This window comes from Dasypus novemcinctus, chromosome 2, assembly GCF_030445035.2.
Source record: "Dasypus novemcinctus isolate mDasNov1 chromosome 2, mDasNov1.1.hap2, whole genome shotgun sequence".
NCBI lineage: Eukaryota > Metazoa > Chordata > Mammalia > Cingulata > Dasypodidae > Dasypus > Dasypus novemcinctus.
The window spans coordinates 187,594,901-187,622,788 of NC_080674.1; the positions used below are offsets into that span (position 1 = coordinate 187,594,901).

Sequence of the window (27,888 nt, forward strand, 5' to 3'; positions counted from 1 at the left end):
TTTCTCAGCCACAACCTGGGGGGTGGGGGTGGGGGGATTTCATGTAGGAAGTGAGATCAGCCAAGTGACCCCAGAAAGAACTAGGTGTCTTGACACCCAATCTACACAGCAGGGACAGGGGCTAAGTGTGATTCACAGTGCATTGATTTTATTTACAAATCAGAAGCCACTTAATCTGCAGACAAAAGTGCTGTCCAGAGCAGAAGCCTGGGGCCCAAATCAGCCCTCCTCATGCCCATCAGTCAGCCCAATGCTGCCTCCGTTCCGTGGGCCAGCACAGGCAGGTGCCACTTCTGCTGCCATGGGGACCTGGGGTAGCTCAGACATTCGACCACCCAAGCCCAGACAAGAGCTGGGTCCAGCCCCTCTGGGGAATTCCAAGGCAGGTGGGTGGTGACTCAGTGGTGACAACAGCTGTAGAAGAAGGGGTTTGCCTTCTGGCCCAGGTCCACACCCTTGTCCTCTGTCAAAGAGAGATGGCAGCTCAGCACCATTCTGTTGGTGGGGATCAGGTAACTCGTGAAGGGGGCCAGATGCCCTGGGCCTAGAGGAAGTCTCCATAGAGGCTGGGAAGCACACACCTGTCATCACTTGGAAGGCAGCCACACTGACGTAATCCTCTGCCACTTTCTGGAAGAGCTCGTCTGGCAGGAAAAAGGATGATTAGTGAGTGCCCAATGCCAGTAGCCTTGGGGTCACCCAGTGACCAGCCCACTAGGCCCTGACAGCACTTACCCACACTCTGACCTGTCTTGCTAGATGTTTCAAAGAGCTGAGCTTTGATATCTGTAAAGGCAAGTGACTAAAACTTTATACCTGAGAATTAGGTGGGCACAGGACAAAGGGGAAGGCTAGTAATTTAGAGTGTCCTGGACCCCACAGGTTCAGGAAGGCTAGAATGCCTTCCCAGGGGACCTTCCCACAGTAGTCAAGGAAGTCCCTATTTTCTGTGACCCACCTAAGCAGCCACTTCCCTCCCTGACCCCCAAGGGCCCGAGGAGCAACCACCCTCTGCATAGTCCTGGACGTCGTGGAAATCCACACGTCGCCGCCGCCTATCCTCCTCCAGTAGGTCGCTTTTGGTGCCACACAGGTAGATCTGACAGCCCTAGGACAGAGGGCAGAGTGAGGGTCACCCTCATGGACCACCAGAGCTCTAGTCCCTGGCTCCCTAGCTAGGTCTGGCCACATACCTCCTCCAGGCTGCGTAGTTCCTTCACCCAGAACTTTGCTCTCTCAAAGCTGCTGCTATCTGTGAGGTCTTGGGGAAACGGGCACAAAGGAGATAAAACCAAGAGTCAGAGCTGTTCTCTGAGGTCAGCCTGCACCCGCCCGTGCTTCTTTCCCCTCCTTACCGTAGCACACGATGGCAGCCTTGGCACCCCGATAGTAGATTCGGCTCATCGCCTCATAGCGCTCAGAGCCTGCTGTGTCCTGAAGGGCAGGCAGGAGGCGGCTCAGCTCTGGCCTGAGTTGCTGAGCTACTCCCCCAAAGTGCAAACTGAGGCCACGTCCTCCAGACCCCTATTTTCTAAATGAGGAAACGGGCGTCTGGAGAAGGGAAATGGCCTCTCTAAGGCCACAAGTCAACCAGTGATGGGTAGGACCTAAGCCTCCTAAGAACTAGGTTTCCCCAGGGCAACTTGCCCAAGGGACTTACCCAAATACCCAAAGTCACTGTCCGGTCTCCGACGGACATCACCTTGGCCACGAAGGCGGCCCCGATGGTCTGCGAGGATGGGGAAGACGTCAGGGCCGCGGGCGCGGGCCAGCCGCCCCCTCCCACGAGAGCCCAACCCCGCGGGGCGCACTCACGTTCTGATAGGGCCCCACCAGGAAGCGGTCGTGCACGTATCGCTCTACAAGGCTCGTCTTGCCCACGTACTCCTTGCCCAGCATCACCACCTTGACGTCCACGCGCTGCCCGCTCATGCTCCCGGGGCCGCCTCACCCACCCGGGTCCTGAGCGGGGACGGGAGGCAAACCCGGATCTCCGCTCCGCCGGGCAGCGCCCAAGCCTCAGACCCGGACGGCAGGGGCCGACCGACGGCTAGAAAGCCCGCGTCGGGCTGGGGCTCCCGTCCCGCCTCGCACCTCGGCAGCGCCCACGCCTGCTCCCCGTTCTCGGCCCGGGCGCTGATCCTCCTTCGAAGAGCCCAAGACGCCGGACGGCCTGGGAGCGCGCCGGGCGGAGTTGCAAGCCGCCGCCCAGCTCGCTCGCCCGCCGGTCCAGCTTAGGATCCGCTCCGGCTCGGCCTCCGGGTGCAACCAGGGCTCCGCTCCGACGCTGCCCCGGCCCGCAGCGCCGCGACTGCCGCGGGCGGGGGCGAGGGGGTGAGGGGACGAGGGGGCGAGGGGGCGGGACCTCGAGGTCACGTGTGCGGCTGCGCCGGAAGTGGCGGGTGCGGTGCGGCTGCGCCGGAAGTGGCGCGCGGACCGACAACTCCTCATGGCGGCTGAGGGTAGGGCGCGGCCGGGTAGTGTCTGAGCTGAGAAGCTGGCGGGCGTGTGTCAAGCCCCGGTCCGGCCTCCGCGTGCCCCCCGGGCTCCGCGTCCCTGATGCTGCGCGGGTGCTGAGCCCGCTTCGGCCGGGACGATGGTGAAATATTTCCTGGGCCAGAGCGTGCTCCGGAGTTCCTGGGACCAAGTGTTCGCCGCCTTCTGGCAGCGGTACCCGAATCCGTATAGGTACGTGGTTCTCCACAGAGCAGCCCCCTTCTCTGGAGAATGAAGCATGGGCAACCCGCCAAGTAAGGGGGCCGAGAAGGACTCGACACCGAGTCGGAGGTGGGGAATCGCCGGGACGGTGGCGGTCTTTCGAACACTAGGACCTCATCGATGAAGTGGCCTCCCCAGGAATGCAGGGTCCTGGTAGAAGTCTGGGCCTGGGCGGTTGTTTACATGGGACCCTGGTAGAAGCTTTTCTCATCGAGGCAGACGAGAGACGGGCGAGGAGACGGGAAGGGGCGGCGGCACAGGATTTGGGAGGAATCTTGGGTTTGGAAATTCGGGCTCTTGCCGCCTCCTCTGCCTCAAGTGCTCTCCCGTGGTGCAGTATATCATGAGGTCCAGCCCTGCTGGAAGGACGAGGAATCCAAGTCAGCATCCAGGCGGGAGTTGGAATTTGCCCTGGGAGAGGCTCAAGGGACTCCAGTTCAGGTCTGACCCCAGCAGAGATTACCATGCAAGGTGGCAGGGGTGCTCCAGGCAGACACCCCAACAGGCAGTCTCCCAGGGACAGGTTCCCAAGGGTCACCTTCCCTCTTCCACCTGCAGCAAACATGTCTTGACGGAAGACATAGTCCACCGGGAGGTGACCCCTGACCAGAAGCTCCTGTCCCGGCGACTCCTGACCAAGACCAACAGGATGCCCCGCTGGGCCGAGCGGCTGTTTCCCGCCAATGTCGCTCACTCGGTGTACATCCTGGAGGATTCTATTGTGGACCCACAGAATCAGACCATGACCACCTTCACCTGGAACATCAACCATGCCCGGCTGATGGTGAGACCCCCACCCCCATCCCTAGTCCACAAAAGTAGAGAGCACCTCAGGGACATGTGGCTAGAGAGCCGTGAAGAGGCCTTGGTGGGCTGAGACAGGGCTGGGTTACTGAGGAGGGAGGACACTGAGCTACAGCCTCAGCGTCTCTTTTCACCAGATTCTCTGGATCTACGCTTTGACTCATTTGTACAATTGGGGGTGAGGGGTCCCTGTTTCACAGTCATTTGCAACTATACATGCAAATTGTTCGGCACCACGCTCTGCACATGCAGAAGCTGCGGCCCACGTGAGTAGGACTGAAGGTGGGAAGCAGTGGTTTAGAAACAGGCATCCAACAAGGCAAACAGGGCCTTGGACGTGCCTGGGGGAGAGGAGTGGACCCCTCACCTCACTCCGACTAGAGGAGTTCCACTTTTAAGTGTTTTACAAAATGAATTTTGACCTAAGGTTTTGGGGAAAGGGGTTCCACATACATTTGATTGCATTGAAAAACGTTTGAAAACCCATGGTGTAAGGAAAAATCTGTTGTATATCATCACATGTGAACATTACAAAAGTGTTTGGAGAACCCTCTCATTCTTTTTTTCAGCTAATCTTCACATTAACCCTGAGAGATGGGTATGACTGTTGTGCAAAGAGGGAAGTGAGGTTCAGAGGGGAAGTGTCCTAGTAGGTCATAGAATGAGCAGGCACCTTACTCAGCTGACAGTATCCTCTCCCGAAGTTGTCTGAAGTCATTTTATTTATTTATTTTTTAAGGATTTATTTTTTACTTATTCTCCCCCCCCCCCCCAGTTGTCTGCTCTCTCTGTCCATTCGCTGTGTGTTCTTCTGTGACTGCTTCTATCCTTATCAGCGGCACCGGGAATCTGTGTTTCTTTTTGTTGCGTCGTCTTTTGTTGCGTCTTGTGTCAGCTCTCTGTGTGTGCGGTGCCATTCCTAGGCAGGCTGCACTTTCTTTCACGTTGGGCGGCTCTCCTTACAGGGCGCACTCCTTGCGCGTGGGGCTCCCCTACGCGGGGACACCCCTGCGTGGCAGGGCACTCCTTGCGCGTATCAGCCTTGTGCATGGGCCAGCTCCACACAGGTCAAGGAGGCCTGGGATTTGAACTGCGGACCTCCCATGTTGTAGGCGGATGCTGTATCCATTGGGCCAAGTCCGCTTCCCTGAAGTCATTTTAAGTGTTTCTTCTGGAGGTGCTGATTCTTCCTTCTCTCTGGGGAAGAGAGCTGTGATGCTCATTAGATTTCCATTTTTATCTGGACTGCTAGGGAGCTCAAGAGCTGCCATGAGTGGAAGGCAGGCTAAAACACTGCATGTGTCTAGGCAAAAAGGTACAAAACAGGAAATCCTGGACCAGGATGGGGCTGGAAAGCCTTCTGCTGATCCCAAGAGTCCATGTACTTTCTAGTTTGAATGCTCAGAAGAGAGGTTTGAGAGAGCAAAGTGACCTTTCTTACGGATGTCTTGCTCTCTGTCTATAAATGCAATTCACTGGGATACAGTAAGGGGAGGAATGGATTTTCATGGCATTGCTTCCCTTCATGAGAGGAGTTGGGATTAAATTTACAGTCCAGTTGGCAAATGAAAGACTCCCAAGCAATTGTGGTTGGCCTGCCTCCTTGCACAGGTGGTGGAGGAACGATGTGTTTACTGTGTGAACTCTGATAACAGTGGCTGGACTGAAATCCACCGGGAAGCCTGGGTCTCCTCTAGCTTATTTGGCGTCTCCAGAGCTGTCCAGGTGAGCGGCATTGTGGGAGCTGCTGGGACTCTGGGGGCCCAGGGCATCTGGCAGAGATGGGCTGGGGGTCATTGGGCAGCTCAGAAACCTTTCTCTCCTCATCTTTTGTCAGGAATTTGGTCTGGCCCGGTTTAAAAGCAACGTGACCAAGACAATGAAGGGTTTTGAGTACATCTTGGCCAAGCTGCAAGGTGAGAGTTCTGGGCAGTGCTGGGGAGAACCTCATCGGGAGAGGCTGGGGTCCTGCCCCAGCTCAGCCCTGCTGGGTTGGAGCCAGGATCTGTCATTGCCCTACTCTGACCCTGGACTCCTCATCCTGTACCATGGGGCTGACACCACCTGTCCAGTGGGGCCTGGCCTACAGGAGGTGGATTTGCTTGGGGGAGGGCAGGGTGACGAGGTGGGTCTTCTGGGCGTCATCTGAAGCCAGCCTCCTGCCTTCTACAGGCGAGGCCCCTTCCAAAACACTTGTTGAGACAGCCAAGGAGGCCAAGGAAAAGGCAAAGGAGACGGCACTGGCAGCTACAGAGAAGGCCAAGGACCTTGCCAACAAGGCAGCCACCAAGAAGCAGCAGCAGCAGCAGCAGTTTGTGTAGCCAACCCAGCCCCGTCACAGCCTGGGCCCTCCTCACCACCACAGCACGCCAGAGAAGCCAGCTCAGAGCTCCCTACCCTTTCCCCATTGTACTTTATTATTAAAAATCAACTTCTAGCCCCAACGTCTGGGTGGTGGGTTGGGGTGGGTGTCCTGTCAGGCATCTACTGTACCCAGGCCCCGCTTATTCCCCCAATGGGCAGCTGAGGCCACTGAGGCGCAGGGAGGCGCGGTGACTTGCCCAGGGTCATGGTGTGCCGGGCGAAGCAGCAATAACCGCTAGACTGTAAGCTCCACGAGGGCAGGGATCCTGGCCTTGTTCTCTGATGTGTCCCAAGTACCTGGAACAATACCTAGCACATCATAGGCACTCAATAAATATTTGTTGGATTCAGTTAGTCCCAGCTCTGAAGTCCACAAACTGGTCTGAACCTGGAGTCCACCGTTGCCTGCCCTTGCGCCTCAGGGAGGCCGTACCTCTCGGCCTGAGTTGTGAGGACAAGATGTGCTACCTCCTTGCGTGGTCAACAGTGGCCGCTGATGTTACTTCCTCTTCCCCACTTTTGTCTGTGGCTGGGAGTTCCCCATTTTCATCAGGCAAAGGACCAGGGACAGAAGAAGTTACAAAAGAGACTTTTAATGAAAATACTGTACAGCGTCTGTGGGACACAGGCCAAGGGCCCTTGTCCAGGGAGGGCCCTGAGGCTTCCTGCCACGCCTTGGGGGAAGCTGAGCCAAGTGCTGTCAAAACAATGCCCGGAAGGGCGGCCCAGGCAGCCTGCCCCCAAGGGCTCAGGGAGGCCCAGGCAACCTCTCTTCCTGGCAGCCAACTGTGAGTAGGTGGGCGGGCTCTGTCCCCACACAGGGTCCTTTGGTCCCTTCCAACAGCCAGGGGCTCCGAGCAGCCGTTGAGGCTTGAGGGCTCCTGCCTGGCAGGGCCAACCCGGTGCGAGTGGAGGGTGATCTGAGGGCAGAGCCCAGGGTCATAGCCAGGTGCCGGCGTCGTGTGAAAAGCTGTGCGAGTAGCTGTGCTCCTGGCCGGCGCTGAAGCCCCGCAGCAACTCCGCCTCGCCCCCGAACACCAGGCTCTCCACGTCCACCTCCAGCTCCTCTGCGTGGGGAGAGGTCCGCTCATTAGACCCAGCCGCCCAGGCGACCCCTGCCCCTTGCCCTCCAGGCCACTCACCCTGGTCGGAGTCCGAACGCTCCGAGGAGAGGCCCGAGGAGTCCAGGCTGTGTGTCCGCAGCCGCTCCCGCTCGCCAGGCCCTGCCAGCCCCCGGAGCTGCTCCAGCTGCCGCCGCAGGCTCTGCTGCTTGCTGCGCAGCTTCTCCTTGAGCCGCCGGGCCCGCTGCTCCTGCTCCTCCAGCTTCTGCAGATCCCGAGGGAGCAAGGGGCTAGAGTCAGCTACCTGGGGCGCTGGGCCTCATCCCCACACCACCCAGCAGTGGGCTGTGGCCTTGTGGTGCCCTCTGCTCCAGACGATGGGTGGCTCACTCGATCTGGGCCCTGGACTGCCTTGGGGAAGGCTGCCCCTCCCACCCTTGAAATAATGGCCTGTGAGAATTGTCTCGGTGAGAGTGGGAGGATTTCCGAGGCCTTCAAAGAAGCAAGGGGGCCTGGAGTAGACGGGAGGGAACTGGGCAGGGAAAGGGTGCCTGGGATGTACGTCCTCCAGCTCAAGGAGGCAGCCACCTCCACGTTCCAGCCAATCACGTAATGTGCCAGCTCTCCCAGTTTAAGAGAAGCTGTAAAGTCAGACTTTGGGGGTCAAATCTTTTGTTGTTTTTCTATTTTTTTGTCAAATCTTCAATGCTGCCAACAAATTCAGATGTTTAGAAAAACTACAGACCAAACAACGGCCAGCAGTTTGTAACTCCTGGTCAAGATTCCCAGGAGTCATAAGCCTTCAGTATTAATCACCTCCCTTGCCCCAACCACCACCGGGGCTTGGTCACCCCCGGAAGCTCCAGGGGCTGGAAGGCTAAGGGCTTTCCCTCAGGTCCAGCATAGATCCAGGTTTATGCAGGGGTCTTGGTGGGCAGGAGCCTGCATTCAGTCATTCAACAAGAAAGGGCAGAATTGCCAGCAGGGCATTTGGACTGGGCGTAGAAGGATGATCAAGAGCTGCCTAAGCAAAGATAGGGGACGGGAAAGAATCCAGGCCGAGGGAGATTTGGAACAACACAAAGCACCCAGCTTTGTTTGTGGGGAAAAGATGAGATCCAAAAAGCAGGTCAGTAGCAAGGCCTGGTTTGTGCAGGGCCCTGGATTTCACAGGAAGAAAATGACCAAGACTTGGTCCCATCAGGAGCTGCTGGAGTGTTTTCAGGAGGAGATGGATCTGAGTAAACCTGTGTGCTGCCAAGATCACGCTAGGGCAAGGTGAAGGACATCCTGGTGGAGGCAAAAGAGGAAGCAGGAGGCCCAGGAGGAGGCTGGTGTCAATGAGTCCAGGAGAGGGGTGAAGGGGCTTCATGGAAGACCCCAGGTCCTGCCCAGGGCCCACCCACACCTGAGGGGCACACACCAGCCGTCAGAGTGCCGTGCCAGGACAGGCGGGCTCCATGTGAGACACTGGGCCATGGTACCACCAAAGAGGACAGGGTCCCTGGCCCTGGAGCAGCTGGGGTTGGGGTGCCTGAGGAGAGGGGAAAGTAGATGGAGGACATTCCAGGTCAGCTATGGTGGGTCTTTAAGAGCAAGACAGCGCTGAATGCTGAAGGCTGGGATGCAATGGCCACTACATCTGGGAGCTGTGGAAGGTGCCTCTGCAGGGAGAGAGGTCACAGGCATCTCAGGACCACCGAAAGTCCAGAGCAAGCCTGTGACGCAGGGCAGGGACAGCAGCCCTTGAGCCCACTCTAGACCCACCAGGGGATCACTCAGCCACAGTGCCACAGGGAGGGTATCACTGGCACCTGGAGGACGGAGTCTACTGTTTCCCACGCCTCTGGCTTATTTGCTTGCTGGCACATCAGTCTGTCTCTACCATGGACCCAATGCCCAGAGCAGCACCTGGCAGAGCTGGTGCTCCATTAACACTTGTGGAAGGAAAGAATGCAAACCAGGGGACCTGGGTCATCTCCGAGACCGGGCCCTTCACCTGGCTGCACCCCAATTTCTTCCTCTGGCAAACCCTGCCAGGAGGGCAGGAAAAGTTCTCTATTGTTTCCAAGTCCCCCTTTTAAAATCCCGACGTCTCTGGGGTCGGCTGGAGAGCTGAGGCAGAGCACCCCACTCCTGTCCACCAGGGGGCGTCGAGCTCAGCCCAGCAGCAGCAGGGACCTGGGAGGATCAGGGCCTGGCGCTTTCTCTGTCCCTCTCCCCTTCCTGGTCTCTGGAGCCGGCGCCTAAAGTGCATCAGGACAGACTGCCTGGGCAGGAGGCCTTGGAGGAAGGGGGCAGGGGCGAGGGGCTAGGCAAGGGATCCTGACACCTGACCTATCACCGAATCTTTCAACAGCCGGGCCCCGCCCCCAGACAGAGGAGGAACCGAAGTCCAGAGATACTGTGACTTGCCCAATGTCTCACAGCTGGGATCTAAGTAAGAATAAAAGTAATCACAACAGTTAATGTTTATTGGGTAAGTCTCCTTTAAGCTCCAGAACAACTCTCTTGAGTTATTTTCTGCTCTTCTTCCCATTTAACAAACGTGGAAACTAAAAGCACAGAGAACTGTCCAGAGTCACACACTTGGGCTCTGACTTCAGGTCTCTGTGCCCAATTGCTCCCAGCCCCTCCACGTTAACCCAGCCTCCAGGCCTCCTGGCAAGCTGGCCCCGGGGCACCAGGGCAGTCCCTTACCTGGATGTGGAGCCTGGCGCGGCGCAGCAGGCTCAGCGTGGTGTATCGGGCACAGTCCGCCCCCAGCGGCATCTGCTGCTTCAGCTGCTCCAGGCACTGCTTCAGCTGCGCCCTCCTGCGAGGGAAGGGGTCTGGAGGGCAGTGCCAGCCCTTTCTTGCTGGCCAGAGGGATGGCAGGGGAGGGGAGGCCAGAGGGAAGAGGTTACTGGGGCCTGGTGCTGTGAGGGCAGGGCTGGGACTCACCTGCGCTTTTCCAGCTCGTTGTGCACAGACCTGCCAATGCCAGGGAGGACAGGGTGAGGGGGCATCAACTACTGCCCACCTGGCCCTGCCCCTTGTGGCTCTAAACCTACTGCAGGTGTCTGCCCCAAATAAGCCCCCTGCGGGGACTTGGTGCTGGCCTCTGGCACCAGAGCCCCCCAGTAAGGGAGGCAGAGACATCGACAGGGAGCCAAATGCTAAGAGGCCTGTCCAGCTGGTCAAGAAGAGCTTCCTGGACAGAGGACATTTGAGCTGGGCCCAGAAAGAGAAGTTTCCAAAATCGAGCTGGTAGAAGGAAGGGCATTCCAGTTGGAGGGAACAGCATGTGCAAAGCCTTGATGCAAGGAAAGCAAAGGAAGAAGTCTGTGGGGGAGAGTGAGTGGTTTGCTAGATGGAGTGTAGGGGTGTGAGCAGAAGCAGGCCCCACAGCTGTCTGGTTCACAGCACATCGGATGGACTCAAGAAATATTCCTCTGAATGAAGGGGGAGGATGCCAGTGTGTTTCAGGCAGTGGGGAGCTGGCAGGAGCGGGTAAGACAGGGGTCGGAATGCCTCCTGGAGCAGAGCACCTGGCCTGAAGGTGCAGGCAAGGAGGAGGAAGCAAAGTGGGCAGAAGAGGGCCCCGAAGAGGGACAGAGCCCATCCCCCTCCTCCCCATCACCCGCGGCCCTCCTCACCGCCCACTGTCCAGCGCGCCAGGAGCTTCGGGGGCTCGCTTCCTCCTTCTGTGAATGGGGCCCGGGCTGCGGTGCGGGCACAGGGACGCATAGCCATGCTCGGCCTCTGCCAGAGAGAGCCCCCGCCCGCGTCAGGCTGGGGCCGGTCCCAGTGGGCGCCCCTGGCACGGCAGGGCCGGCGAAGGGCTTTTGGTGCCGGGGCCGTTTCCCCAACTCATCCCTGCCCGACCGCCTGCGGACGCCCCTCGAGTTGAGGGCGGGGCGCCCCGGGGCTACTGCCCTAGGGCCATGCATCCTTCGACCTGGGAGCCAAGTCCAGTCCAGGCCCGTGTCAGCAACATCGCCGCCCTGGAGTCCCGCCCAAGGGTCTCCCTCACCTCTCTCGCGACGCTCCAGGTACTCGGCCGCCTGCAGCAGGACCTGGATGTTGCTGGCCACGGGTTCCATGTCGCCAACAGCGGGCGGCGGGCGCGCCTGGGGTGCTGGCCAGAGCCGCGGCCGCCCCACTTTTGTTACAATGTAACTGACACGGTGCAACAAACACAGGCGCCCGCCCCGCCCCCGGCGCCCCGCCCCGGGCCCGCCCCCGGCCCCGCCCCCCGGGCCCGCGCCGGAGCCGCCCGGTTCGCTGGCGGGGCTGGAAGCGGTGCCGGCTCCAGGCCTGTCCCTCGGGCGGAACCCCGGGCCAGCGGGGGGCTGAGTCTGGTCCGCTTCGCCCAGTGACCCCGCGCCGGGGCCTCGGGCCTCAGCGTGCGGCCGCGCGCGGGTCGAGCCCCGCACCAGGGCAGGTGCTTTGGGGACGCGGCCCCGCCCCGGGAGCCGCAGGCCGGGCAGCTGCACGTGGGCCCCGCGGGGGCGGGGCCGCCAGGCGCCGCTCGCCCATTGGCGGATGCCCCCCAGCGGCCCGCTGTCGTCATTGTCGGGGCGGGGCCGGGGGCCTCCGAGGCCCTATTGGCTGGCGCGCGGCCCCGCCCCCTCCCGCCGCTGGTCGGCACATTCGGGCGGGAAAAGGAGCAGGTTTCAAATTTGAAAAACCAGGGCGGTGGGGGCGGGGCCGAGCGGGGCCCGGGGTGCGCAGGCGCCGGGTCGGGGGGCGCGGATCCAGCTCTTGCGCTGGAGGGTCTGTCCCCACGCCTGCCTGCCATCGGCCCCCTGGGCCCCCCGGCTTCTTGCTCTGTGGTCGAATGGGAATGACGCCGGCCTTGCGATCTCCTGGTTCCCCCTCTTGCTCCGCAGGGACGCTCTTGTTGCTACGAACACGTCAGGAGGGTAACGACGGCCCCAGCCAGGCCAGGCCGGGAAGCTCGCCACCTGGCTTTCTAGAGAGCCCTGGGTTCTGGAGTCGACGGAGTCGCTTTCCTCGCCTGCCGCTGCAACTCCTCAGCTGCGTGTGTCTCGGGAGCGACACGCCTTCTCTAAGCTCGGGAAGCCCCGCGACAGAGTCGAGGGCTCAGAGCCACTGCCTGTGCTGTGCCCCGCGTGGAGAGGCGCCTGCTGCTCTCAAGGCAGGGCCTCTGGACCCAGGCTGCTTTCCCCCGGAGAGCCCTGGTTGCCTTCCTCAGAACTCCATGAGCCCGTCTTGAACGAGACTTAGCCTGTGGAAGGAGCATCAGCAGGGGTGGCCCCTCCTGCTGGAGGCAGTGACAGCAGAGTCTAAGGGTGGGGACCGGAAGATGGATGCAGCTGTTTACTGCCCAGGCATGAGCCGAGTCTGTGACAGGAGTAACCTGGAAATGGAGAAGGGAGGGGGTGGTGCTAGATCTTTTATAAAAAGACAGTCCATGCCACATGTCCCTCAGCCCTCCTCAGTTCCTGGGAAAAAAACCTTAGAGTTTCTCTAAAGGTCACTGACATGCTCGACCAGAACTCCAGCCCCGGACTATCCACTCACCCACCCACTCAGTCATTTGCCAACTAAGTATTTGCTGAGCACTTTCTGGACACCAGGTACTGTGCTGGGGGCTAGAGAATAAACACAGCCATGGGCAAAAGGGCCCCACCTTTGCAGAGCTCATAGGCTTGATGGGGCTTGATGGGGAGACCACGACAGTAAACACACAAACGTAGAGTTACAGCTTCCAAAGGTCCTCACCAGAAAAGAAGCAGTGCTGAGAGTCCATCCTCAGGAGCCTTGGACCAGGGAGGCTGGAGAGGTTTCTTCTGGGAAAGTGAATGGATAGGTGTTATCTGTGTGTTGGATGGGGTGTAAAAGAATTCTAGACTTTTTTTTTTAAAGATTTATTATTATTATTTTTTATTTCTCTCCCTTCCCCCCCCCTCCAGTTGTCTGCTCTGTGTCCATTTGCTGTGTGTTCTTCTGTGACTGCTTCTATCCTTATGCAGCACGGGAAACTGTGTTTTTTTTTGTTGCATCATCTTGTGTCGGCTCTCCGTGTGTGTGGCGCCATTCTTGGGCAGACTGCCCTTTTTTTGCCCTGGGCGGCTCTCCTTGAGGGGCGCACTCCTTGCACGTGGGGCTCCCCTACGTGGGGGACACCCTTGCGTGGCAGGGCACTCCTTGCGCGCATCAGCACTGCGCATGGGCCAGCTCCACACGGGTCAAGGAGGCCCAGGGTTTGAACCGTGGACCTCCCATGTGGTAGACGGACGCCCTAACCACTGGGCCAAGTCCGCTTCCGAAGAATTCTAGACTTTAAGGTGATTGCAGAAGTGAATACCCTTTTCTTAGGAAATGTACATAGATGTATTATGTGTGCAAGGAGCATGATGTACACAACCTACTCTTAGATGTTTAGAAAATAGGTACATAGATGATAGATGGATGGATAAGATAGATACACGATAGATAAATAGATAGATGGGACAAAATGTTAAAATTGGTAGATCTGGGCATCCGTAGGTATACACTGGAGTTCTCTATATGGGTTTTTTGTTTTTTTTTTTAAGATGTATTTATTTCTCTTTCCCCCCCCCCCCCCGCCCCCGTCTACTCTCTGTGTCCATTCACTGTATGTTCTGTATCTGCTTGTATTCTCATTAGGCGACTGTGGGAACTGATTCTGGGACCTTCCAGAGTGGAAGAGAGGCAATCATTCTCTTGAGCCACCTCAGCTCCCTGGTCTGCTGTGTCTCTTATTCTCTCTCCTCTGTGTCTCTTTTTGTTGCTTCATCTTGCTGTGCCAGCTCTCTGTGTGGGCCAGCACTCCGCATGGGCCAGCTCACCACGCAGGCCAGCTTACCTTCACCAGGAGGTCCTGGGCATCCAACCCTATACCTCCTATATAGTAGACGGGAGCCCAATTGCTTGAGCCACACCCACTTCCCTCTATATGGGTTTTGTATTATTTATTACAAATGTCCTGTAAGGCTAAAATTACTACAAAATAAAAAGTTTAATTTAAAAGAAAGAATTCCAGACCAAAGGAACAGCATGTGCCAGGCCCTGAGGCTGAAAGGCATGTGGCAGTGTGCAGACTGAAAAAGGAACAGCAGAGAGAATGTGGGGCAAGCTGACACTGGAGAGGCTGGTGGGGCCCAGAAGAGGCCCCACCTTCAATCAGTTGTGTCTGAAGACAAGAGTCATGAGGCTCGCAGATGTCCCATGAACAAAAAGAAAAAGGGAGCAAAGTATTTTTTGAGACATTCTTTAAATGAAGTCACAGGAACTAAGTTTATTTTATATATTCAATTCAAACTTCTGGTAACAAATGACCCTAGGGTAAAACAGGAGGTGGAAGCAAACCAAGAAATGGATATCTTTAATAATAGGAAGAAAAAGGATATGACAAGTGGTAAACTAATAGGAAGTTTTGTTATTGATGAAGAACAAGACTACATTTTCCCATCCAGCCTTAGACAGTGCACACTGTTTTAATAATTTTTTTCTCAATGTAATAATGGATGGAAATAAAAATAGAGATAAAAATGCTGCTCGAGGAAAAATTATGTAGAAGGCAAAGGAAAAAAAATGGTCTTAGAGGTTTTTAAACTTTTAAATAAATTAAAGCAGTTCTTGCTAAATGAAGTGTGGATTATACTTATTTTGAAGGGTGGGGAGAGAAGGCAGTGGGGAAGACACCAAATTATTTTATCAACTGCACTCGCAACTCTACCAGTAAGAGACCAAACAGGTCTTCATATTTAAAAGAGCTGCCCAAAGCAACACTTTTGGGGATAAAATTTCCTACCTATCACAGTTATGTTCTTACACATATAGTTCTCTTCATGACCATCTCTTCAAATATGGAAGCAATTTGCTTACCAGTTTCCTCATAATACTCCAAACAACAACAAAAAATTGTACAATTTCACATTTAAAGCCTTCATGTTCATTATGTACTAACTAAATCTAGTTCTAAATACAACCCCAATTTCAAAAAACCGAAGCCTTACAACTCTACACGTAATAAACTCTTCAAGTTTTCTGGCAGATGATGGGTTATGGGAAAAGGGTAAACAGGTTAATAAAAGCAGACTGAGGTCAGTAGGCATAGAAAGCCTGGTAACTGCTAATGTAGTCTCAGACTAGAATAGGCTGGTGAATACCACCATCTGCTAATAAAAAGAAATACATAATGTAACCCAAAATTCTAGAAAGTGTACAGTCTAAAATGTAAACCATGATGTAAACTATAATGGAACCATGGTTAGTAGCTATGTTTCAATATCTGTATATCACTTGCAGCAAATATAACATCCACATGTAAAAAGTCATTGCTGGGCAAGGGGGAAAAGGGTTTGATATTGGGTATATGGGAGTTCCCTATATTCTATATGTGACTTTACTGTCACCTAAAATTTTTAAAGACATATTTTTAAAAAAAGATGTAGACACTGAAGAAGAAATGGAAGAGATTGCCTTGCCACTGTACGTACAAAGCAACACCTATTACAGTGATGAAAGGCAAAACATCAAAAAAATTTTTATGATTTTTTCATTTTTTAATACCCCAATTTATTTTTTACTTTATTTTAGTTTTTCTAAATTATTATGTATTCTATTTCTAATCTTTAAATCTATCATTACTATTTCATTTTCCTATTATTTGAATTTGGCAAAGTATTGCACTTCATTTTTTAAGAAGTTTTGGATCACAGAGGGGTTCCACAATGGCAGGGGAGGAGTACTGATGTGGGGTATCATTGATGAGGGATGCATGGGTGGGAGCGAGTTCTCCAGGGCATGCATTTAGAGTATATAGATATGTTCAGGTGTTCGTTGGGTATAGACATAAGGCGTATAGTTTCACATGACAACTGAGGGAGTGCTGAGTTCCCATTCCAGGAAACTGTTGCACTCCCCAGTGGAGTAGCAATAATCCCCCAAGTGCAAGGGCAAAGACCACTGAAGAGAGATGGTCCAACGATGGGCCCTTGATACTGATGAGTATGCTTGTGAGCCTGTGTACTTGAGATATCAACTAGGCCTAGAGCTGCAGGGTGCCTAAGAGTTACCTCCTGAAAGCCTCCATGTTGCTCAAAATTGGCCACTCTCTAAGCCAAACTCAGCATGTAAATGCATTGCTTTCCCCCACAGCATGGGACATGACTCCCAGGGATGAGCCTCCCTGGTGCTGAGGGATTACTACCAAGCACCCAATGGTGATGCAACTAGAAAAAGACCTTGAATTAAAGGGAGAAATGGTAAAGACAAATGAGTTTATATGGCTTGGAGTCTTCAAAATGAGTCTGGAGGTCATCAGAAGAGTTGTGCTTACACACATCTCAGCAGGATCCCAGAGACAACCAAAGTTGATACAACCCCAGGTAGTGGTGCTCCTGAGGGCTATGGAGACACCCAGGTCCTATGGTCATGACAGATAGCTCTGGAGTTCAGTGACTTGTCAGTGGGTCCTACTTTGGAATTTGTACTCCTGAGTGTGATGGAGTTGGACTCAGAAGTGACCTCTATGCATGCCTCTTCTGTCACTTTTACTGAACCTGTGGTTGGCACTGGGGTGGTGTATGCTCAGGAGACTTGAATCTCTGGACTGTCTATGTGTCAATTGGACCCTGGGCCTTAGCAGATTTAATGCCTGCTCTCCGGTTCATTGGACTTGCCCGGGTCTGCTAACAGGGAGGTGAGGATGGTCAACCACCACACCAGGAAACCGAGAGAGTCTACAGCTGCAAGCAGGAGAATTCCATCCACCAGCCATGTAGGATCTAAGCCCTGCCTTGATTTGGAGGTGGAGTGGACATCGCCATCCCAGGGTCCTCAGGATGCAGGAATAAAATATAGATTAGAGTGGACTTACTGGTCTTCTATAGAATTATTGTGACCCTAGCAATGGAAGAAATTTTATCATTGATGTGGAGACAGTGGCCATGGTAGTTGCTGAAGGCAGGGCGAGGGGAAAAGAGATGTGATGTAGGGGCATTTTTGGGACTTGGAGTTGTCCTCAATGATATTGCAAGGACAGATGCAGGACATTATATATCCTGCCATAACCTACTGAGTGGACTGAGAAAGAGTGTAAACTACAACGTAAACTATAATCCATGCTGTGTAACAATACTCCAAAATGTACTCATCAAATATAATGAATGTACCACATTAATGAAAGAAGTTGTTGATGTGGGAGGAGTGGGGGTTGTGGGGTGTGGGGTATATGGGAACCTCTTACATTTTTTATTTTTATTCCCCGCTCCCCCCCCCCCCCGTCGTCTGTTCTCTGTGTCTATTTGCTGCGTCTTGTTTCTTTGTCCGCTTCTGTTGTCATCAGCTGCACGTGTGGGCGGCGCCATTCCTGGGCAGGCTGCACTTTCTTTCGCGCTGGGCAGCTTTCCTCACAGGCGCATTCCTTGCACGTGGGGCTCCCCTACGCGGGGGATACCCCTGCGTGGCACGGCACTCCTTGCGCGCCTCAGCACTGCGCATGGGCCGGCTCCACACGGGTCAAGGAGGCCCAGGGTTTGAACCGCGGACCTCCCATGTGGTAGACGGACGCACTAACCACTGGGCCATGTCCGTTTCCCTTATATTTTTTTAATGTAAACTTTTGTGTGATCTGTTTCTTTTTTTTAAAAAAAGTTTAAAAAATGGGGAAAAAAAAAGAAATACAAATTCGGTTTAAATTTTCTTTTGTGTGTTTATGATATGTGAAGTTATCCGTTTCCTTTTCTGTTGTTTTTTTCATACTATTTATTTATTTATTTTATTTTTTTTTAAGATTTATTTATTTATTTCATTACCCCCCCACCCCCCCCCCAGGTTGTCTGCTCTCTGTGTCTATTTGCTGCGTCTTGTTTCTTTGTCCGCTTCTGTTGTCGTCAGCGGCACGGGAAGTGTGGGCGGCGCCATTCCTGGGCAGGCTGCACTTTCTTTTGGGCTGGGCGGCTCTCCTTATGGGGCACACTCCTTGCGCGTGGGGCTCCCTTACGCGGGGACACCCCTGCGTGACACGGCACTCCTTGCGCGCATCAGCACTGCGCATGGGCCAGCTCCACACGGGTCAAGGAGGCCCGGGGTTTGAACCGTGGACCTCCCATGTGGTAGGCGGACGACCTATCCATTGGGTCAAGTCCGCTTCCCTCTGAATATATTCTTGAGTGTTAAACCATCTAGTAGACAGTGCTTAAAAATGTTTTTCTCCACTAATCTTGCTTGTCTTTTCACTTTCTTGACAATGGCCTTAGCACAAACATTTTTAATGTTCATGAAGACCAACTTATGTTTTTTTCTTTATTGCTTGAGTTTTTGTGTAAATCCAAGAACTTTTGCCTTGTCTTTCCCAATGTTTTCTTCTAGGACGTTTATCATCTCAGCTGGTATATTTAGGTTATTGATCCATTTTGAGGCAATTTTTAAAACAACATGAGGTAGGTATTTACATTCATTCTTTGGCATGTGTATGTCCTGTAATTTCAAACCATTTATAAGATAGATTATTCTTTCCCCATTGAGTGGTCTTCTCAAAAACAGTAGCTGTAGATCTGGGGGTTTATTTCTGAACTCTCAGTTAGATTCGTTTGGTCCATGTGTCTGTCCTCATGCCAGTACTGTGCTGTTTTTTTTTTTAAGATTTATTTATTTATTTAATTTCCCCCTCCTCCCCTGGTTGTCTGTTCTTGGTGTCTATTTGCTGCGTCTTGTTTCTTTGTCCGCTTCTGTTGTCATCAGCGGCACAGGAAGTGTGGGCGGCGCTATTCCTGGGCAGGCTGCTCTTTCTTTCCACGCTGGGCGGCTTTCCTCACGGGCGCACTCCTTGCGCGTGGGGCTCCCCCACGCGGGGCACACCCTTGCGTGGCACGGCACTCCTTGCGCGCATCAGCGCTGCGCATGGCCAGCTCCACACGGGTCAAGGAGGCCCGGGGTTTGAACCGCGGACCTCCCATATGGTAGACGGACGCCCTAACCCTGGGCCAAAGTCTGTTTCCCTGTGCTGTTTTTTTATTCCCTTTACTTAAAGAAGTATCAGTTTACAGTACATTCATGCATAAAATACCATTTTGCTGTATACCACCCCACCACCACCGTACATTTGTATGGATCGTTTGTGACAATTCATGATAGCACATTTTTATAATTGTCATATGAATTAATACCAACATGCTGTTTTGTTTGCTGTAGCTTTGTAATAAGGTTTAAAATCAGAAAGTGTAAGTCTTCCAACTTTTCTTCCTTTTCAAGTGGAACTGCCCCTCATGCTCAAGAATTTGCATGCTCTAGAACTCTCTGGGTTTCCTGGTCACTCAATGAATTTGTCAGCATTCTCCATGGACACAGAACTGACAGGACAGACAGGGTGTATATGTACGAGGATATGAATATATGTGTGCATATATGTTTATATGTGTGAATAGTATGAGAAGTATTATAGGAATTGATTCATGTGACCTCGGGAACTGGCAATTGTCAATTCTGTAGAGCAGGATACAAGTTAGGAACTCTAATGAAAGCAAAGACTAATTCAACAGAAAAAGCTGGCTGAATGAATCAGAGATAAGAATTTTTCTTTCTGACTACTGAAACCATCAGTTCTCATTTTTTTTTTAAATAATAAAGTTTTATTCACACACCATACAATCCATCCAAAATGTACAATGTACAGTTCTAAGTATGAACAGAGAATTGTGCTTTCATCACCACAAGCAATTCAGTTTTCCCCTTAAAGGGCTAAAAATGACTGGTTCACACTCTCCCCCAGTACATTCAGTGGGTTATGGCAGGATATATAATGTCCAATACAATGTAAACTAGTAGCCATCTGGTGCAGCAGTGCTCCAAATGTATTCACCAAATGCAGTGAATGTGCCACATGATGAAAGAGGTTGTTCATGTGGGAGGAATGTGTGTGGGGATGTGGGGTATGTGGGAATGTCTTGTATTTTTTAATTTAACATTTTTTGTGATCTATGTATCTTTAAAAAAAAAAGAAAATTTAAAAACAAAAATAAAAGAAAAAACAATAACAAAAAAATGACTGACTGAGACTTCTCTCATTGCTGGAAGCAAGCTGCTTCATTGACTTTGGATGTGCTCAGCCATAGCTGCAATCAAATGGCTAATGATTTACATCTATGAAATACCCACAGGATCATTACCTGTTTGGCCAAACCACTGGACTCCATAACCTAACCAGTGGACACATGAACTTAATCAGCATTGTCCACCCCTTGTCATTTTGGCACCCATACACATCTCCTTAAATAGTATGTAATCACTAAATAAAAAATATAACCTTCATATGCTCGCCTAACAAAATTGAGCTGTCCAGCGCACAATGCACTAAGACTTTCCCCAGAAAAGGATGCAAGATCTTGGGAAATATTCAATCTTAAACTTGATATCCTGTAATTTCAATAGACCCCGCAGGGAGGGGAAGCTTCTGGACTGTCTTCACCACTATTCCCAGACACTGCAGATGTACAGCTCTGAGGGATGCATGCCTGTCTCCCCATCTTCCTTTAAAGAGTGAAAATCAAATGCCCGACCAAGGGAGGAGCTGGATCTAAAACCATTATTCCTGGAAGTGTGATGGTTTCTTCTCACCCAGTGGATTGTCTTAGGCATTTGAGGCTGACCCCGCGGTGAGGACCAGTGCATCCCCCTACGTCACACAATCCAGCTGGTTTCTTCCCCCTTCCCATGGAGAGCACCCCCCCTAAGTTATCTCCCCATCCACCTCAGCCTAGCCTAAGGGCCAACACCAAGGGAGGACCTGGATGAGGGGGTGGTTCCCCGGAGAGACCAATGGGGGCAATTCATCATCCCTTCATGGCCTCAGAAACGGAGCTCACAAGAGTCTGGGATGCCTGGGAAAATCTAGCCCTAGGTTCCCATGGGTTCCTGCCTAATCCTATTTGCCTAGGCCAGACCTGACTCACTGGTGCCTACAAAACATACCCAGCCCTGCAAGGCTTCCACATTGTCCATTTCATCCTACAGGAAAGCTCTGAAATCTGGTTTCCAGCCCTCATGCCGTGTCAATGTAGAGAGCACTGCATGACGGTCTCTGTTTAATGGCATTTAAGGTCTTCATCTCTGATCCCTTGCCAAAGAACTCAAGACGATGATTCCAATACAGACTCCATATAACAGTCCATTAAAATTAATATAGAAATTGGGAGTACTTAAAATAGAGGAAGAATAAAATATACCTAGAAATCTAGGCTGTAGCTTTGCAATAAGTAAGGAGAACATTTAACTCTCAGCTTCCTGTAAGTTAAGGCAAAAAGGAAAATAGCTCAGTTCACACAACTCATCTAATAGAATGAAGAATACAAATTCCCTTGGAGAGAAAAAACTCTCTTTGTTCTGAATGAGAGGAGAAAGATGCCTGAAAATGTTTTGTGGAGGTGAGGTATAGAAATAATTAATATTGAGGAAACCATAAATAAGGCCAATGGCTGATCCCTGGGTATAAGAATCCCAGTTTCCTTGTGAATCTTTTGGAATTTCCTTGACTCTTCCATGCTCCCCACATGGCCCCCCTCTCAGGTCTTTCTCTGTGATGGGTGCCCCCTGCATAGGGCCTGGTGAAGTGGGTGGCCTCCTCTCTCCTCATCTGGAGTACTGAGACCTAAAAGTACCTGGATGCACTAGTTCACGTGGGAAGATCATGTGACTGCATCCAGGTTACAGGAAGCCCATTGCCACCTCCTTGGTCACTGTCCATTTCTTTTAGAAGATATCGCCTTAGTGATGCCTTGGTTTGGAGTTTCTCTTAGCCTCAGAACCATGAGTAAATAAATTCCCTTTGTTAAGCTTACTCATTGCATGGTATTTGTCTGAGCAGCCTAGGAAATTAATGGGTGTCTCCAAGGCCACAATCTCCTCCTGGACCACCTCTGCCTAAACTGGATTAGGTGGTGTGGTGTTGAGCTCTGGAACTGGGGTTGTAGAGAGGAGGGTCCCAGGCACAAGTGAGTGGAGGGGCTGCAGACACATGGGCCTGCTGAGAATTCTGGTCCTGAGTTCCTGTCCCTGTTCCCTGACTTCCTGGACAGAGGAATTTGAGCAAGGTCTCTTAGGCCTCTTGAGTCCCAGCTGTGAAATGAGGATAATGACTTCCTGCTAGGTGCTAAGATCGTGCACATGCTCAGGCCTGAGCTGGGCCACAGCAACAAGAGGAGACAGAAGCAGAAGAGTGGTTCCCAGGGTGACAGAGGGGAATGGAGAGGGACTGCCACATAGATGACGGCTTCCTGTTTGGGGTGAAGAAATGTTCTGGAGATGTTACCAAAGATGATTGTACGGCACTGTAATGTACCTAAAGACACTGACGTGGACATTTAAAAACAGTAACAATAAATTTAATTTAAAGGTAAGTTAACAAGAAAAATAAACCAAATCATATAAAATGTAAAATACGAAAAAAAAGACAGAAGACAGGAATAAGGATGCTCTCACAGGAGAGGGGAAGGAAGGCTCCATTTCTTCCTCCAGGCAAGTCTGGAGCTGAGAAGTTGGAGCAGGATCTGGTGCCTGCACTGGCTCAAGCTCATCATCTCGGTCAACCTGGGAAGGTGACTCTGGAGCCAGGGCTCGTGTTACATCCAGCTCTGTATCGGGGCCTGGTGTTGACACTTTGTCCAGCTCTAGGGCTGCCTCCAAAACTGCAGGTGGTGACTGATGTGATGCCAATTTAGTTGTTGCTCCAGCTGGCGATGAAGTTGGCTGCAGCTCCAGAGTTGACTCAAGAGCTGGAGCGGGAGGGGGCTCGAGATGATCAGGAGTTGCTCTCTCTGGCACTGGAGCTGGTGCTGGAGCTGGAGATAGAGCTGGCAATACTGCTGTGGCTGGAGCTGACCCTGGAGGTGTAAAAGGCAGATGGTTGGGAAACATGATTGTCTTTCTAGGTGACTTCCCCAAGTCAGAAAATATTCTATTGCTCTGGAGAAGTCCAAACTCAGAAAGCACCCCAGGAGGCCTTCACAGAGAGAAGACCCCTGGAAGAGAGTCTGAGGTTCCGCTTTGCTCTTGGCCCAACCTGTGTGCCTCCCACTGTCTGTCCCCATGGGCTCTCAGGCACCCACCCTGGTCCTCCTTAGCCTCTGCCTTGGCCTCAGTTGTCTCCAGATCCTCACGCTGGATGCTAAGAGGAGAGGCCTCCTGCTGCAGTTCCATTGCAGACACCTTGGCATTCTCGTGGGCCATCAGCAGCTGACATTCCTGCCAATAGAGGAAATGTGACCGAGGCTGGTGATTGGAAGTGGGAAGGGACTGGGGTAGAGTCCCAGATTCCTCTGTAAGTGGGAACTGAGCCCCTCTGGGGAAGCCCAGAGAGGGAGCCCCGGGGATCTTCCATGGTGGGGTCTTGGGCCCTCCCTCTCTCACCTCTAGGCTGCTGTGGCTTTTGTGGGCGTCATGATGCACCTGCACCCTGATCAGAGGGGTGGTGTCCTCGACTCTGTCGTCCATCTCCTCGGTGTCCTCCTGGGTGAAGCTCTAAAAGAAAGGACCCGACAGCCGGGCTGGGACACATTATGTCCCTTCTTGGCTATCATCACGGGATGCCAGCCCACATGAAGTTCTGCTCCCAGAAGAGGCACAGACACCTCACAGGAGGAAAGAGATGGCAGCTCCAAGGCTCTGGATCTCCATGTGGGCAGATGGGCCCCACCACCAGGTCCCCACCTCCCACCTGCCAGCCATGACCTCAGAGTTAAATGACAAGTCCGCCCGGCTTCTGTCCCTCACCCACCTGCTCCTGCCCAAGGCCCATCCCTCCTCACTGTCCTCCCCTCTGAACACACACGGGGAGTGGGAGGTGCTGAGGCAGCGCAGGCAGGACCCCAGGGGATGGGCTGCTCTGCATTCCCCTGCCCTGGGCTCCCTGAGGTACCTTTGGGTTCTTCCTGCTAAATGGCCAGAGTCTTCGAGGGCGAAGGCACAAGCAACTCCTGGAGCAGCGTCGAAAAAGTCTCTCCCTCTGGGTTTTCTTAGTGTTAGAGCCTCGGAAAAGAGGTAAACATAGAGAAAGCATCTTGTTCTCTCAAAGGTCTAAGTCCAAGTGAGCTGATGGGGGCTGTGTCTAGAATCAAGGTGCCTGGTTACCAGGGTTCTGAGTTCTGTTGGGGTCTATCTCCAAGGAAGTGAGGTCACTTCCTGGGGTCCTCTTCCCCAATAGCCCCTGTGAGCAGCCAATCGCTCACCCTCCTCTCCCACGTCATCTCCCTAACTAGGCTCAGTTTCACCAACACATCCCTCCATGCTGCCCCAGGAAGACCTGGCAAAGGTCTTAATTAATTTCTTTTTAAACCAATCAATTTTATTGATACACATTAAGAAAGCATAAAATTCATCCAAAGTGTATAATCAATGGTGTTTGGTGTAAACAGAGTTGTGTGTTCATCATTTCAATCATTATCAAGCATTTTCATTATTTCAACAATAATAAAGAAATAGCAGACATATAAACAAGAGAATTCCTCACCTCTCAATCTATGCTTCCCCCACTGTACCTAGATGTTGTTTCTGGCTATTCTATCCAAAGTGTATGATCAATGGTTTTTAGTATAATCAAAATGCACATTCATCATCTCAAAAATTTTAGATCAATTTCATTACTCCAGAAAGAAAGACTCCACACCCCTTAGGATTCCTTCTTCAGACCACATGACCACTAATCTCATTCAATCTTTATAAATTGATTTACATTATTTTGAGGAGAAAGTGCTGGGCTCACCTGGCTCTATATTTCTACTAGTTCTGGGCCCTGAACAAGTCATTGTGCCTCTCAGGGCCATCCTAGGTTCCCTGGTGCACAGAGGGATCATTCTGGAATGTGTTTCCTAGGATGTGATCACGTGGACGTGAGATTATAGTATAAAACTCATGGGTGGGTGACCCATGTCACTAACGCTCGAACTTAGAGAGCGACAGGTTGTCACAAGGAGCGGGAAGCACCGTGGACTCTAACTGAAACCCCACCCCGCTATCCAGTGCTTCCTGCTTCCTTCCGGGGATGCCAAACACAACAACAACAACAACAACAACAACAACAACAACAAAACCTTCATAGGGGCAGGAGCCGGGCTGGGTCTCCCAGGAGGTAGGGGCTCTCATTTCCAAAGCAACATCCAGGGAGGGGCTGAGCCTGGCCTGGGAGGATGAACCTGCAAACAGGCCCTGCCTGTCCCTGTGGGTCTCATTTCCCAAGCGCCCCCTGAGGGGCTGCGTGACCTGCGTGACCTGCCTGACACTGGTGGGAGTGGGAAGGGCCGCGCACAGGGGCGCACAGAGCACCCTCGGGCGCGCACCCCGCGGGAGGCCGCTGGTGCTCAGGCCTGCGCAGCGCCGGGGGCAGCGGGACGCAGGAGGCTGCGCGGGCGCCACCCCGCACGCAGCGAGCATGCGCAGTGCTCCAACTGCCTCTCCTGCGCCTGAGCCTCCCGACCCTCCAAGCCCCAGCCCCATGGACCCCCTGCTCTGTGCCCTCCACCCCCTCTGGGCCCGCCCAATACCCAGCAAAGCCAGGCGGGCCTGGGGGCGCTGGGGGCGGTTCAGCTGGGGGGTCCTGCGAGTGCGCGCCTCAGAGCACGCTCTGCGTCCCCCGCCCCTGCTGCTGCGGGGAGGGGCGTCTCTGCGGACCTGCAGGGGGCCGATGGGTCCAGGCGGGAGCGGGTCAGGGCCCTGTCCCCTTGACGCGGTGCTCGTCCCAGCGTAGCTGGTCTAAGGAGGGGGCAAGACCAGGGAGGAGGGGGTGTGTGTTTGGGGACAGTTCCTGTTGTTAGGGCGCCGCCCTCCTGGTGCAGTGATTTCCCCAATTTTACAGACGAGCCCCAGGCCCTAGCACTCAAGGTCTGTGCTGTGACTGAGGCAGGTTAGCACAGGGAGAGGAGGAAAAGAGGAGCCACCACATGGCCAGCGTACAACAGGATAGAGAAACCCTCTGGAGACCTTGACCTTGAGGTCCCAGTTGGGACTCTTTCTGGGGCCTCTCCTTGTTCCCACATATTCCAAACAGGCTTCACCATTGGCTTCTACCTTTGGCCAGGTAACCAATAACAGCCGGGCCCTCCCCTTAGCATTAGCAAGGAAAGGAGTAATTAATAGTTTAATAAAGGCACAAGCGAAATTGCAAGCTCTTCCTAGAGGAGCTGGCATTAATATCAGTGCCTATTTCTGCCCCTCTCTATTCCTCAGTAAGCTCTGTTCTTTCTCCACATTTCTCAAATATATACATATATATTTTAACTTTATTTTGTACATTTAATAATTGAAAAATAAAAAGAAAAGTGTTGAATAAAAACATACATTTTACAATTAAATGTGGATACATATAAACTTTTTTTGAGTCATACAATATGTTCAATATATTTGGTTATAGTAACATAATCATACAGTATCTGTCCTTTTGTGTCTGGCTTGCCTCGCTCAACATAATGTCCTCCAGGTTCATCCATGTTGTCACATGCTTTATGACTTCATTTCTTCTTACAGCTGCATACCAGTCCATCGTGTGATTTCACCACAGTGTGTTTGTCCATTCATTGCTAATCGTGAGCAATGCCGCTATGTACATCAGCGTGCAGGTGTTTATTGGTGTCCCTGCTTTCAGTTTTTCTGTGTATATACCCTGAGTGGTATGGCAGGGTCACAGGGTATGTTAGTCACCCGAGGGGTGCTGATGCAAAATACCAGAAATCTTTTGGCTTTTCTAAGAATATCTATTAGGGGTAGGTATTTATTAGGGCTTACAGTTACCAGGTCATAAACTGTGAATTACTTCCCTCATCAAAATCTATTGCCATGTGTTAGACCAAGTTGGCTTGAACGTCTGCCAGGGTCCAGCCTCCCTCTTCCTCTTAAGGCTCCGTGGTCCCAGCTTCTTCCAGTATCAGTTGTAGTCCGGGGAAAGTCTCACCTCTGTCCTGGACTCGTTCCTCTCTGGGCTCAGCTGCTCTGTTCTCTCCACAAAGTCAGCTGTAGACTATCAGGCTCTCTCTCTTCCCAGGGTCTTTCTGTGTCTACGGGCCATCTCCACTTCTCTGTGTTCTTCTCCTGTGTGTTTCCTTCCCAGGTCTCCAGCATAAAAACTCCAGCTGTCTCCTCTGCCATGTCGTTTTCTCTGTAAGTCTCTGTCCACCAAGGGGGCAGCAGCTCAACGTCCTACTGACATGGCTCAATCAAAGCCTTAATCATCATTTGATCAGGTAAAAGTGGAACCTCTGCATCCAGTGTAATCTAATATGCCCAGGGGAACAGACCAGTTTACAAACAGAATCCAATATTTATTATATTTTTGGAATTCGTAAATAATAACAAACTGCTACACCAAAGTGTATATTCAACTTCTTTAGGAACTGCCAAACAATCCTGCAGAGTGTATGTACCATTCTGCATTCCCACCAGCAGTGAATAAGTGTTCCTATCTCCCCACATCTGCTCCAAACTTGTAGTTCTCTGTCTTTTTAAAAGTGGCCATTTTAATAGGTATGAAATGATATTTCATTATAGATTTTTTCATTTATGTTTCCCTAATCATTAGTTTTGAGCATTTTTTCATGTTTTTTTTGTTGTTGTTGTTCGTGTTTCTTCTTTGGAAATTGTCTATTCAAGTCTTTGTGCCCAGTTTTTAACTGGGTTCTTTTTCTTTTTGAGTTGTAACATTGTTTCATGTACCCTGCATATTAAATCCTCATCAAATGTGTGGTTCCAAATATTTTCTCCCATTGAGTTGACTTCCTTTTTTTTTAAGATTTATTTTATTTATTATTTCTCCCCTCCCCCCCCCCCCCGCCCCGGTTGTCTGCTCTCTGTGTCCATTTGCTACGTGTCCTTTTGTCTGCTTCTATTGTCAGCGGCATGGGAATCTGTGTCTCTTTTTGTTATGTCATCTTGCTGGGTCAGCTCTCCGTGTGTTTGGCGCCATTCCTGGGCAGGCTGAAATTTC

General features: G+C 52.2%; 3 protein-coding genes and 1 long non-coding RNA gene across 4 annotated transcripts; 1 reads left to right on the top strand and 3 right to left on the bottom strand.

Moving 5' to 3' along the window:
* Nucleotides 1-252: 252 nt before the first annotated feature.
* On the bottom strand, nt 253-2,055 carry RAB24 (RAB24, member RAS oncogene family). Its single transcript, XM_004460022.5, has 8 exons — nt 1,816-2,055; nt 1,661-1,729; nt 1,356-1,434; nt 1,194-1,261; nt 1,009-1,108; nt 736-786; nt 582-644; nt 253-463 (listed from the first exon to the last, which is right to left on the bottom strand). The coding sequence occupies exons 1-8, from the start codon at nt 1,930-1,932 to the stop codon at nt 399-401; spliced, it is 612 nt and encodes a 203-aa protein (XP_004460079.1). The 5' UTR covers nt 1,933-2,055; the 3' UTR covers nt 253-398.
* A 365-nt stretch (nt 2,056-2,420) lies between these two features.
* Nucleotides 2,421-6,236, top strand: PRELID1 (PRELI domain containing 1). Its single transcript, XM_004485035.4, has 5 exons — nt 2,421-2,688; nt 3,277-3,502; nt 5,134-5,247; nt 5,360-5,438; nt 5,695-6,236. Exons 1-5 carry the CDS (start codon nt 2,597-2,599, stop codon nt 5,841-5,843), a joined length of 660 nt encoding a protein of 219 aa, XP_004485092.1. The 5' UTR covers nt 2,421-2,596; the 3' UTR covers nt 5,844-6,236.
* Nucleotides 6,237-6,459: 223 nt separating this feature from the next.
* Nucleotides 6,460-11,117, bottom strand: MXD3 (MAX dimerization protein 3). Its single transcript, XM_058282837.1, has 6 exons — nt 10,963-11,117; nt 10,586-10,691; nt 9,891-9,920; nt 9,648-9,762; nt 7,029-7,212; nt 6,460-6,953 (listed from the first exon to the last, which is right to left on the bottom strand). The coding sequence occupies exons 1-6, from the start codon at nt 11,030-11,032 to the stop codon at nt 6,826-6,828; spliced, it is 633 nt and encodes a 210-aa protein (XP_058138820.1). The 5' UTR covers nt 11,033-11,117; the 3' UTR covers nt 6,460-6,825.
* Nucleotides 11,118-19,532: 8,415 nt separating this feature from the next.
* On the bottom strand, nt 19,533-24,642 carry LOC111764511 (uncharacterized). The gene is made up of 4 exons (XR_011647149.1): nt 23,836-24,642; nt 23,328-23,438; nt 23,027-23,162; nt 19,533-22,801 (listed from the first exon to the last, which is right to left on the bottom strand). It is a non-coding gene; the product is annotated as an uncharacterized lncRNA (long non-coding RNA).
* Between the last annotated feature and the right edge of the window lie 3,246 nt (nt 24,643-27,888).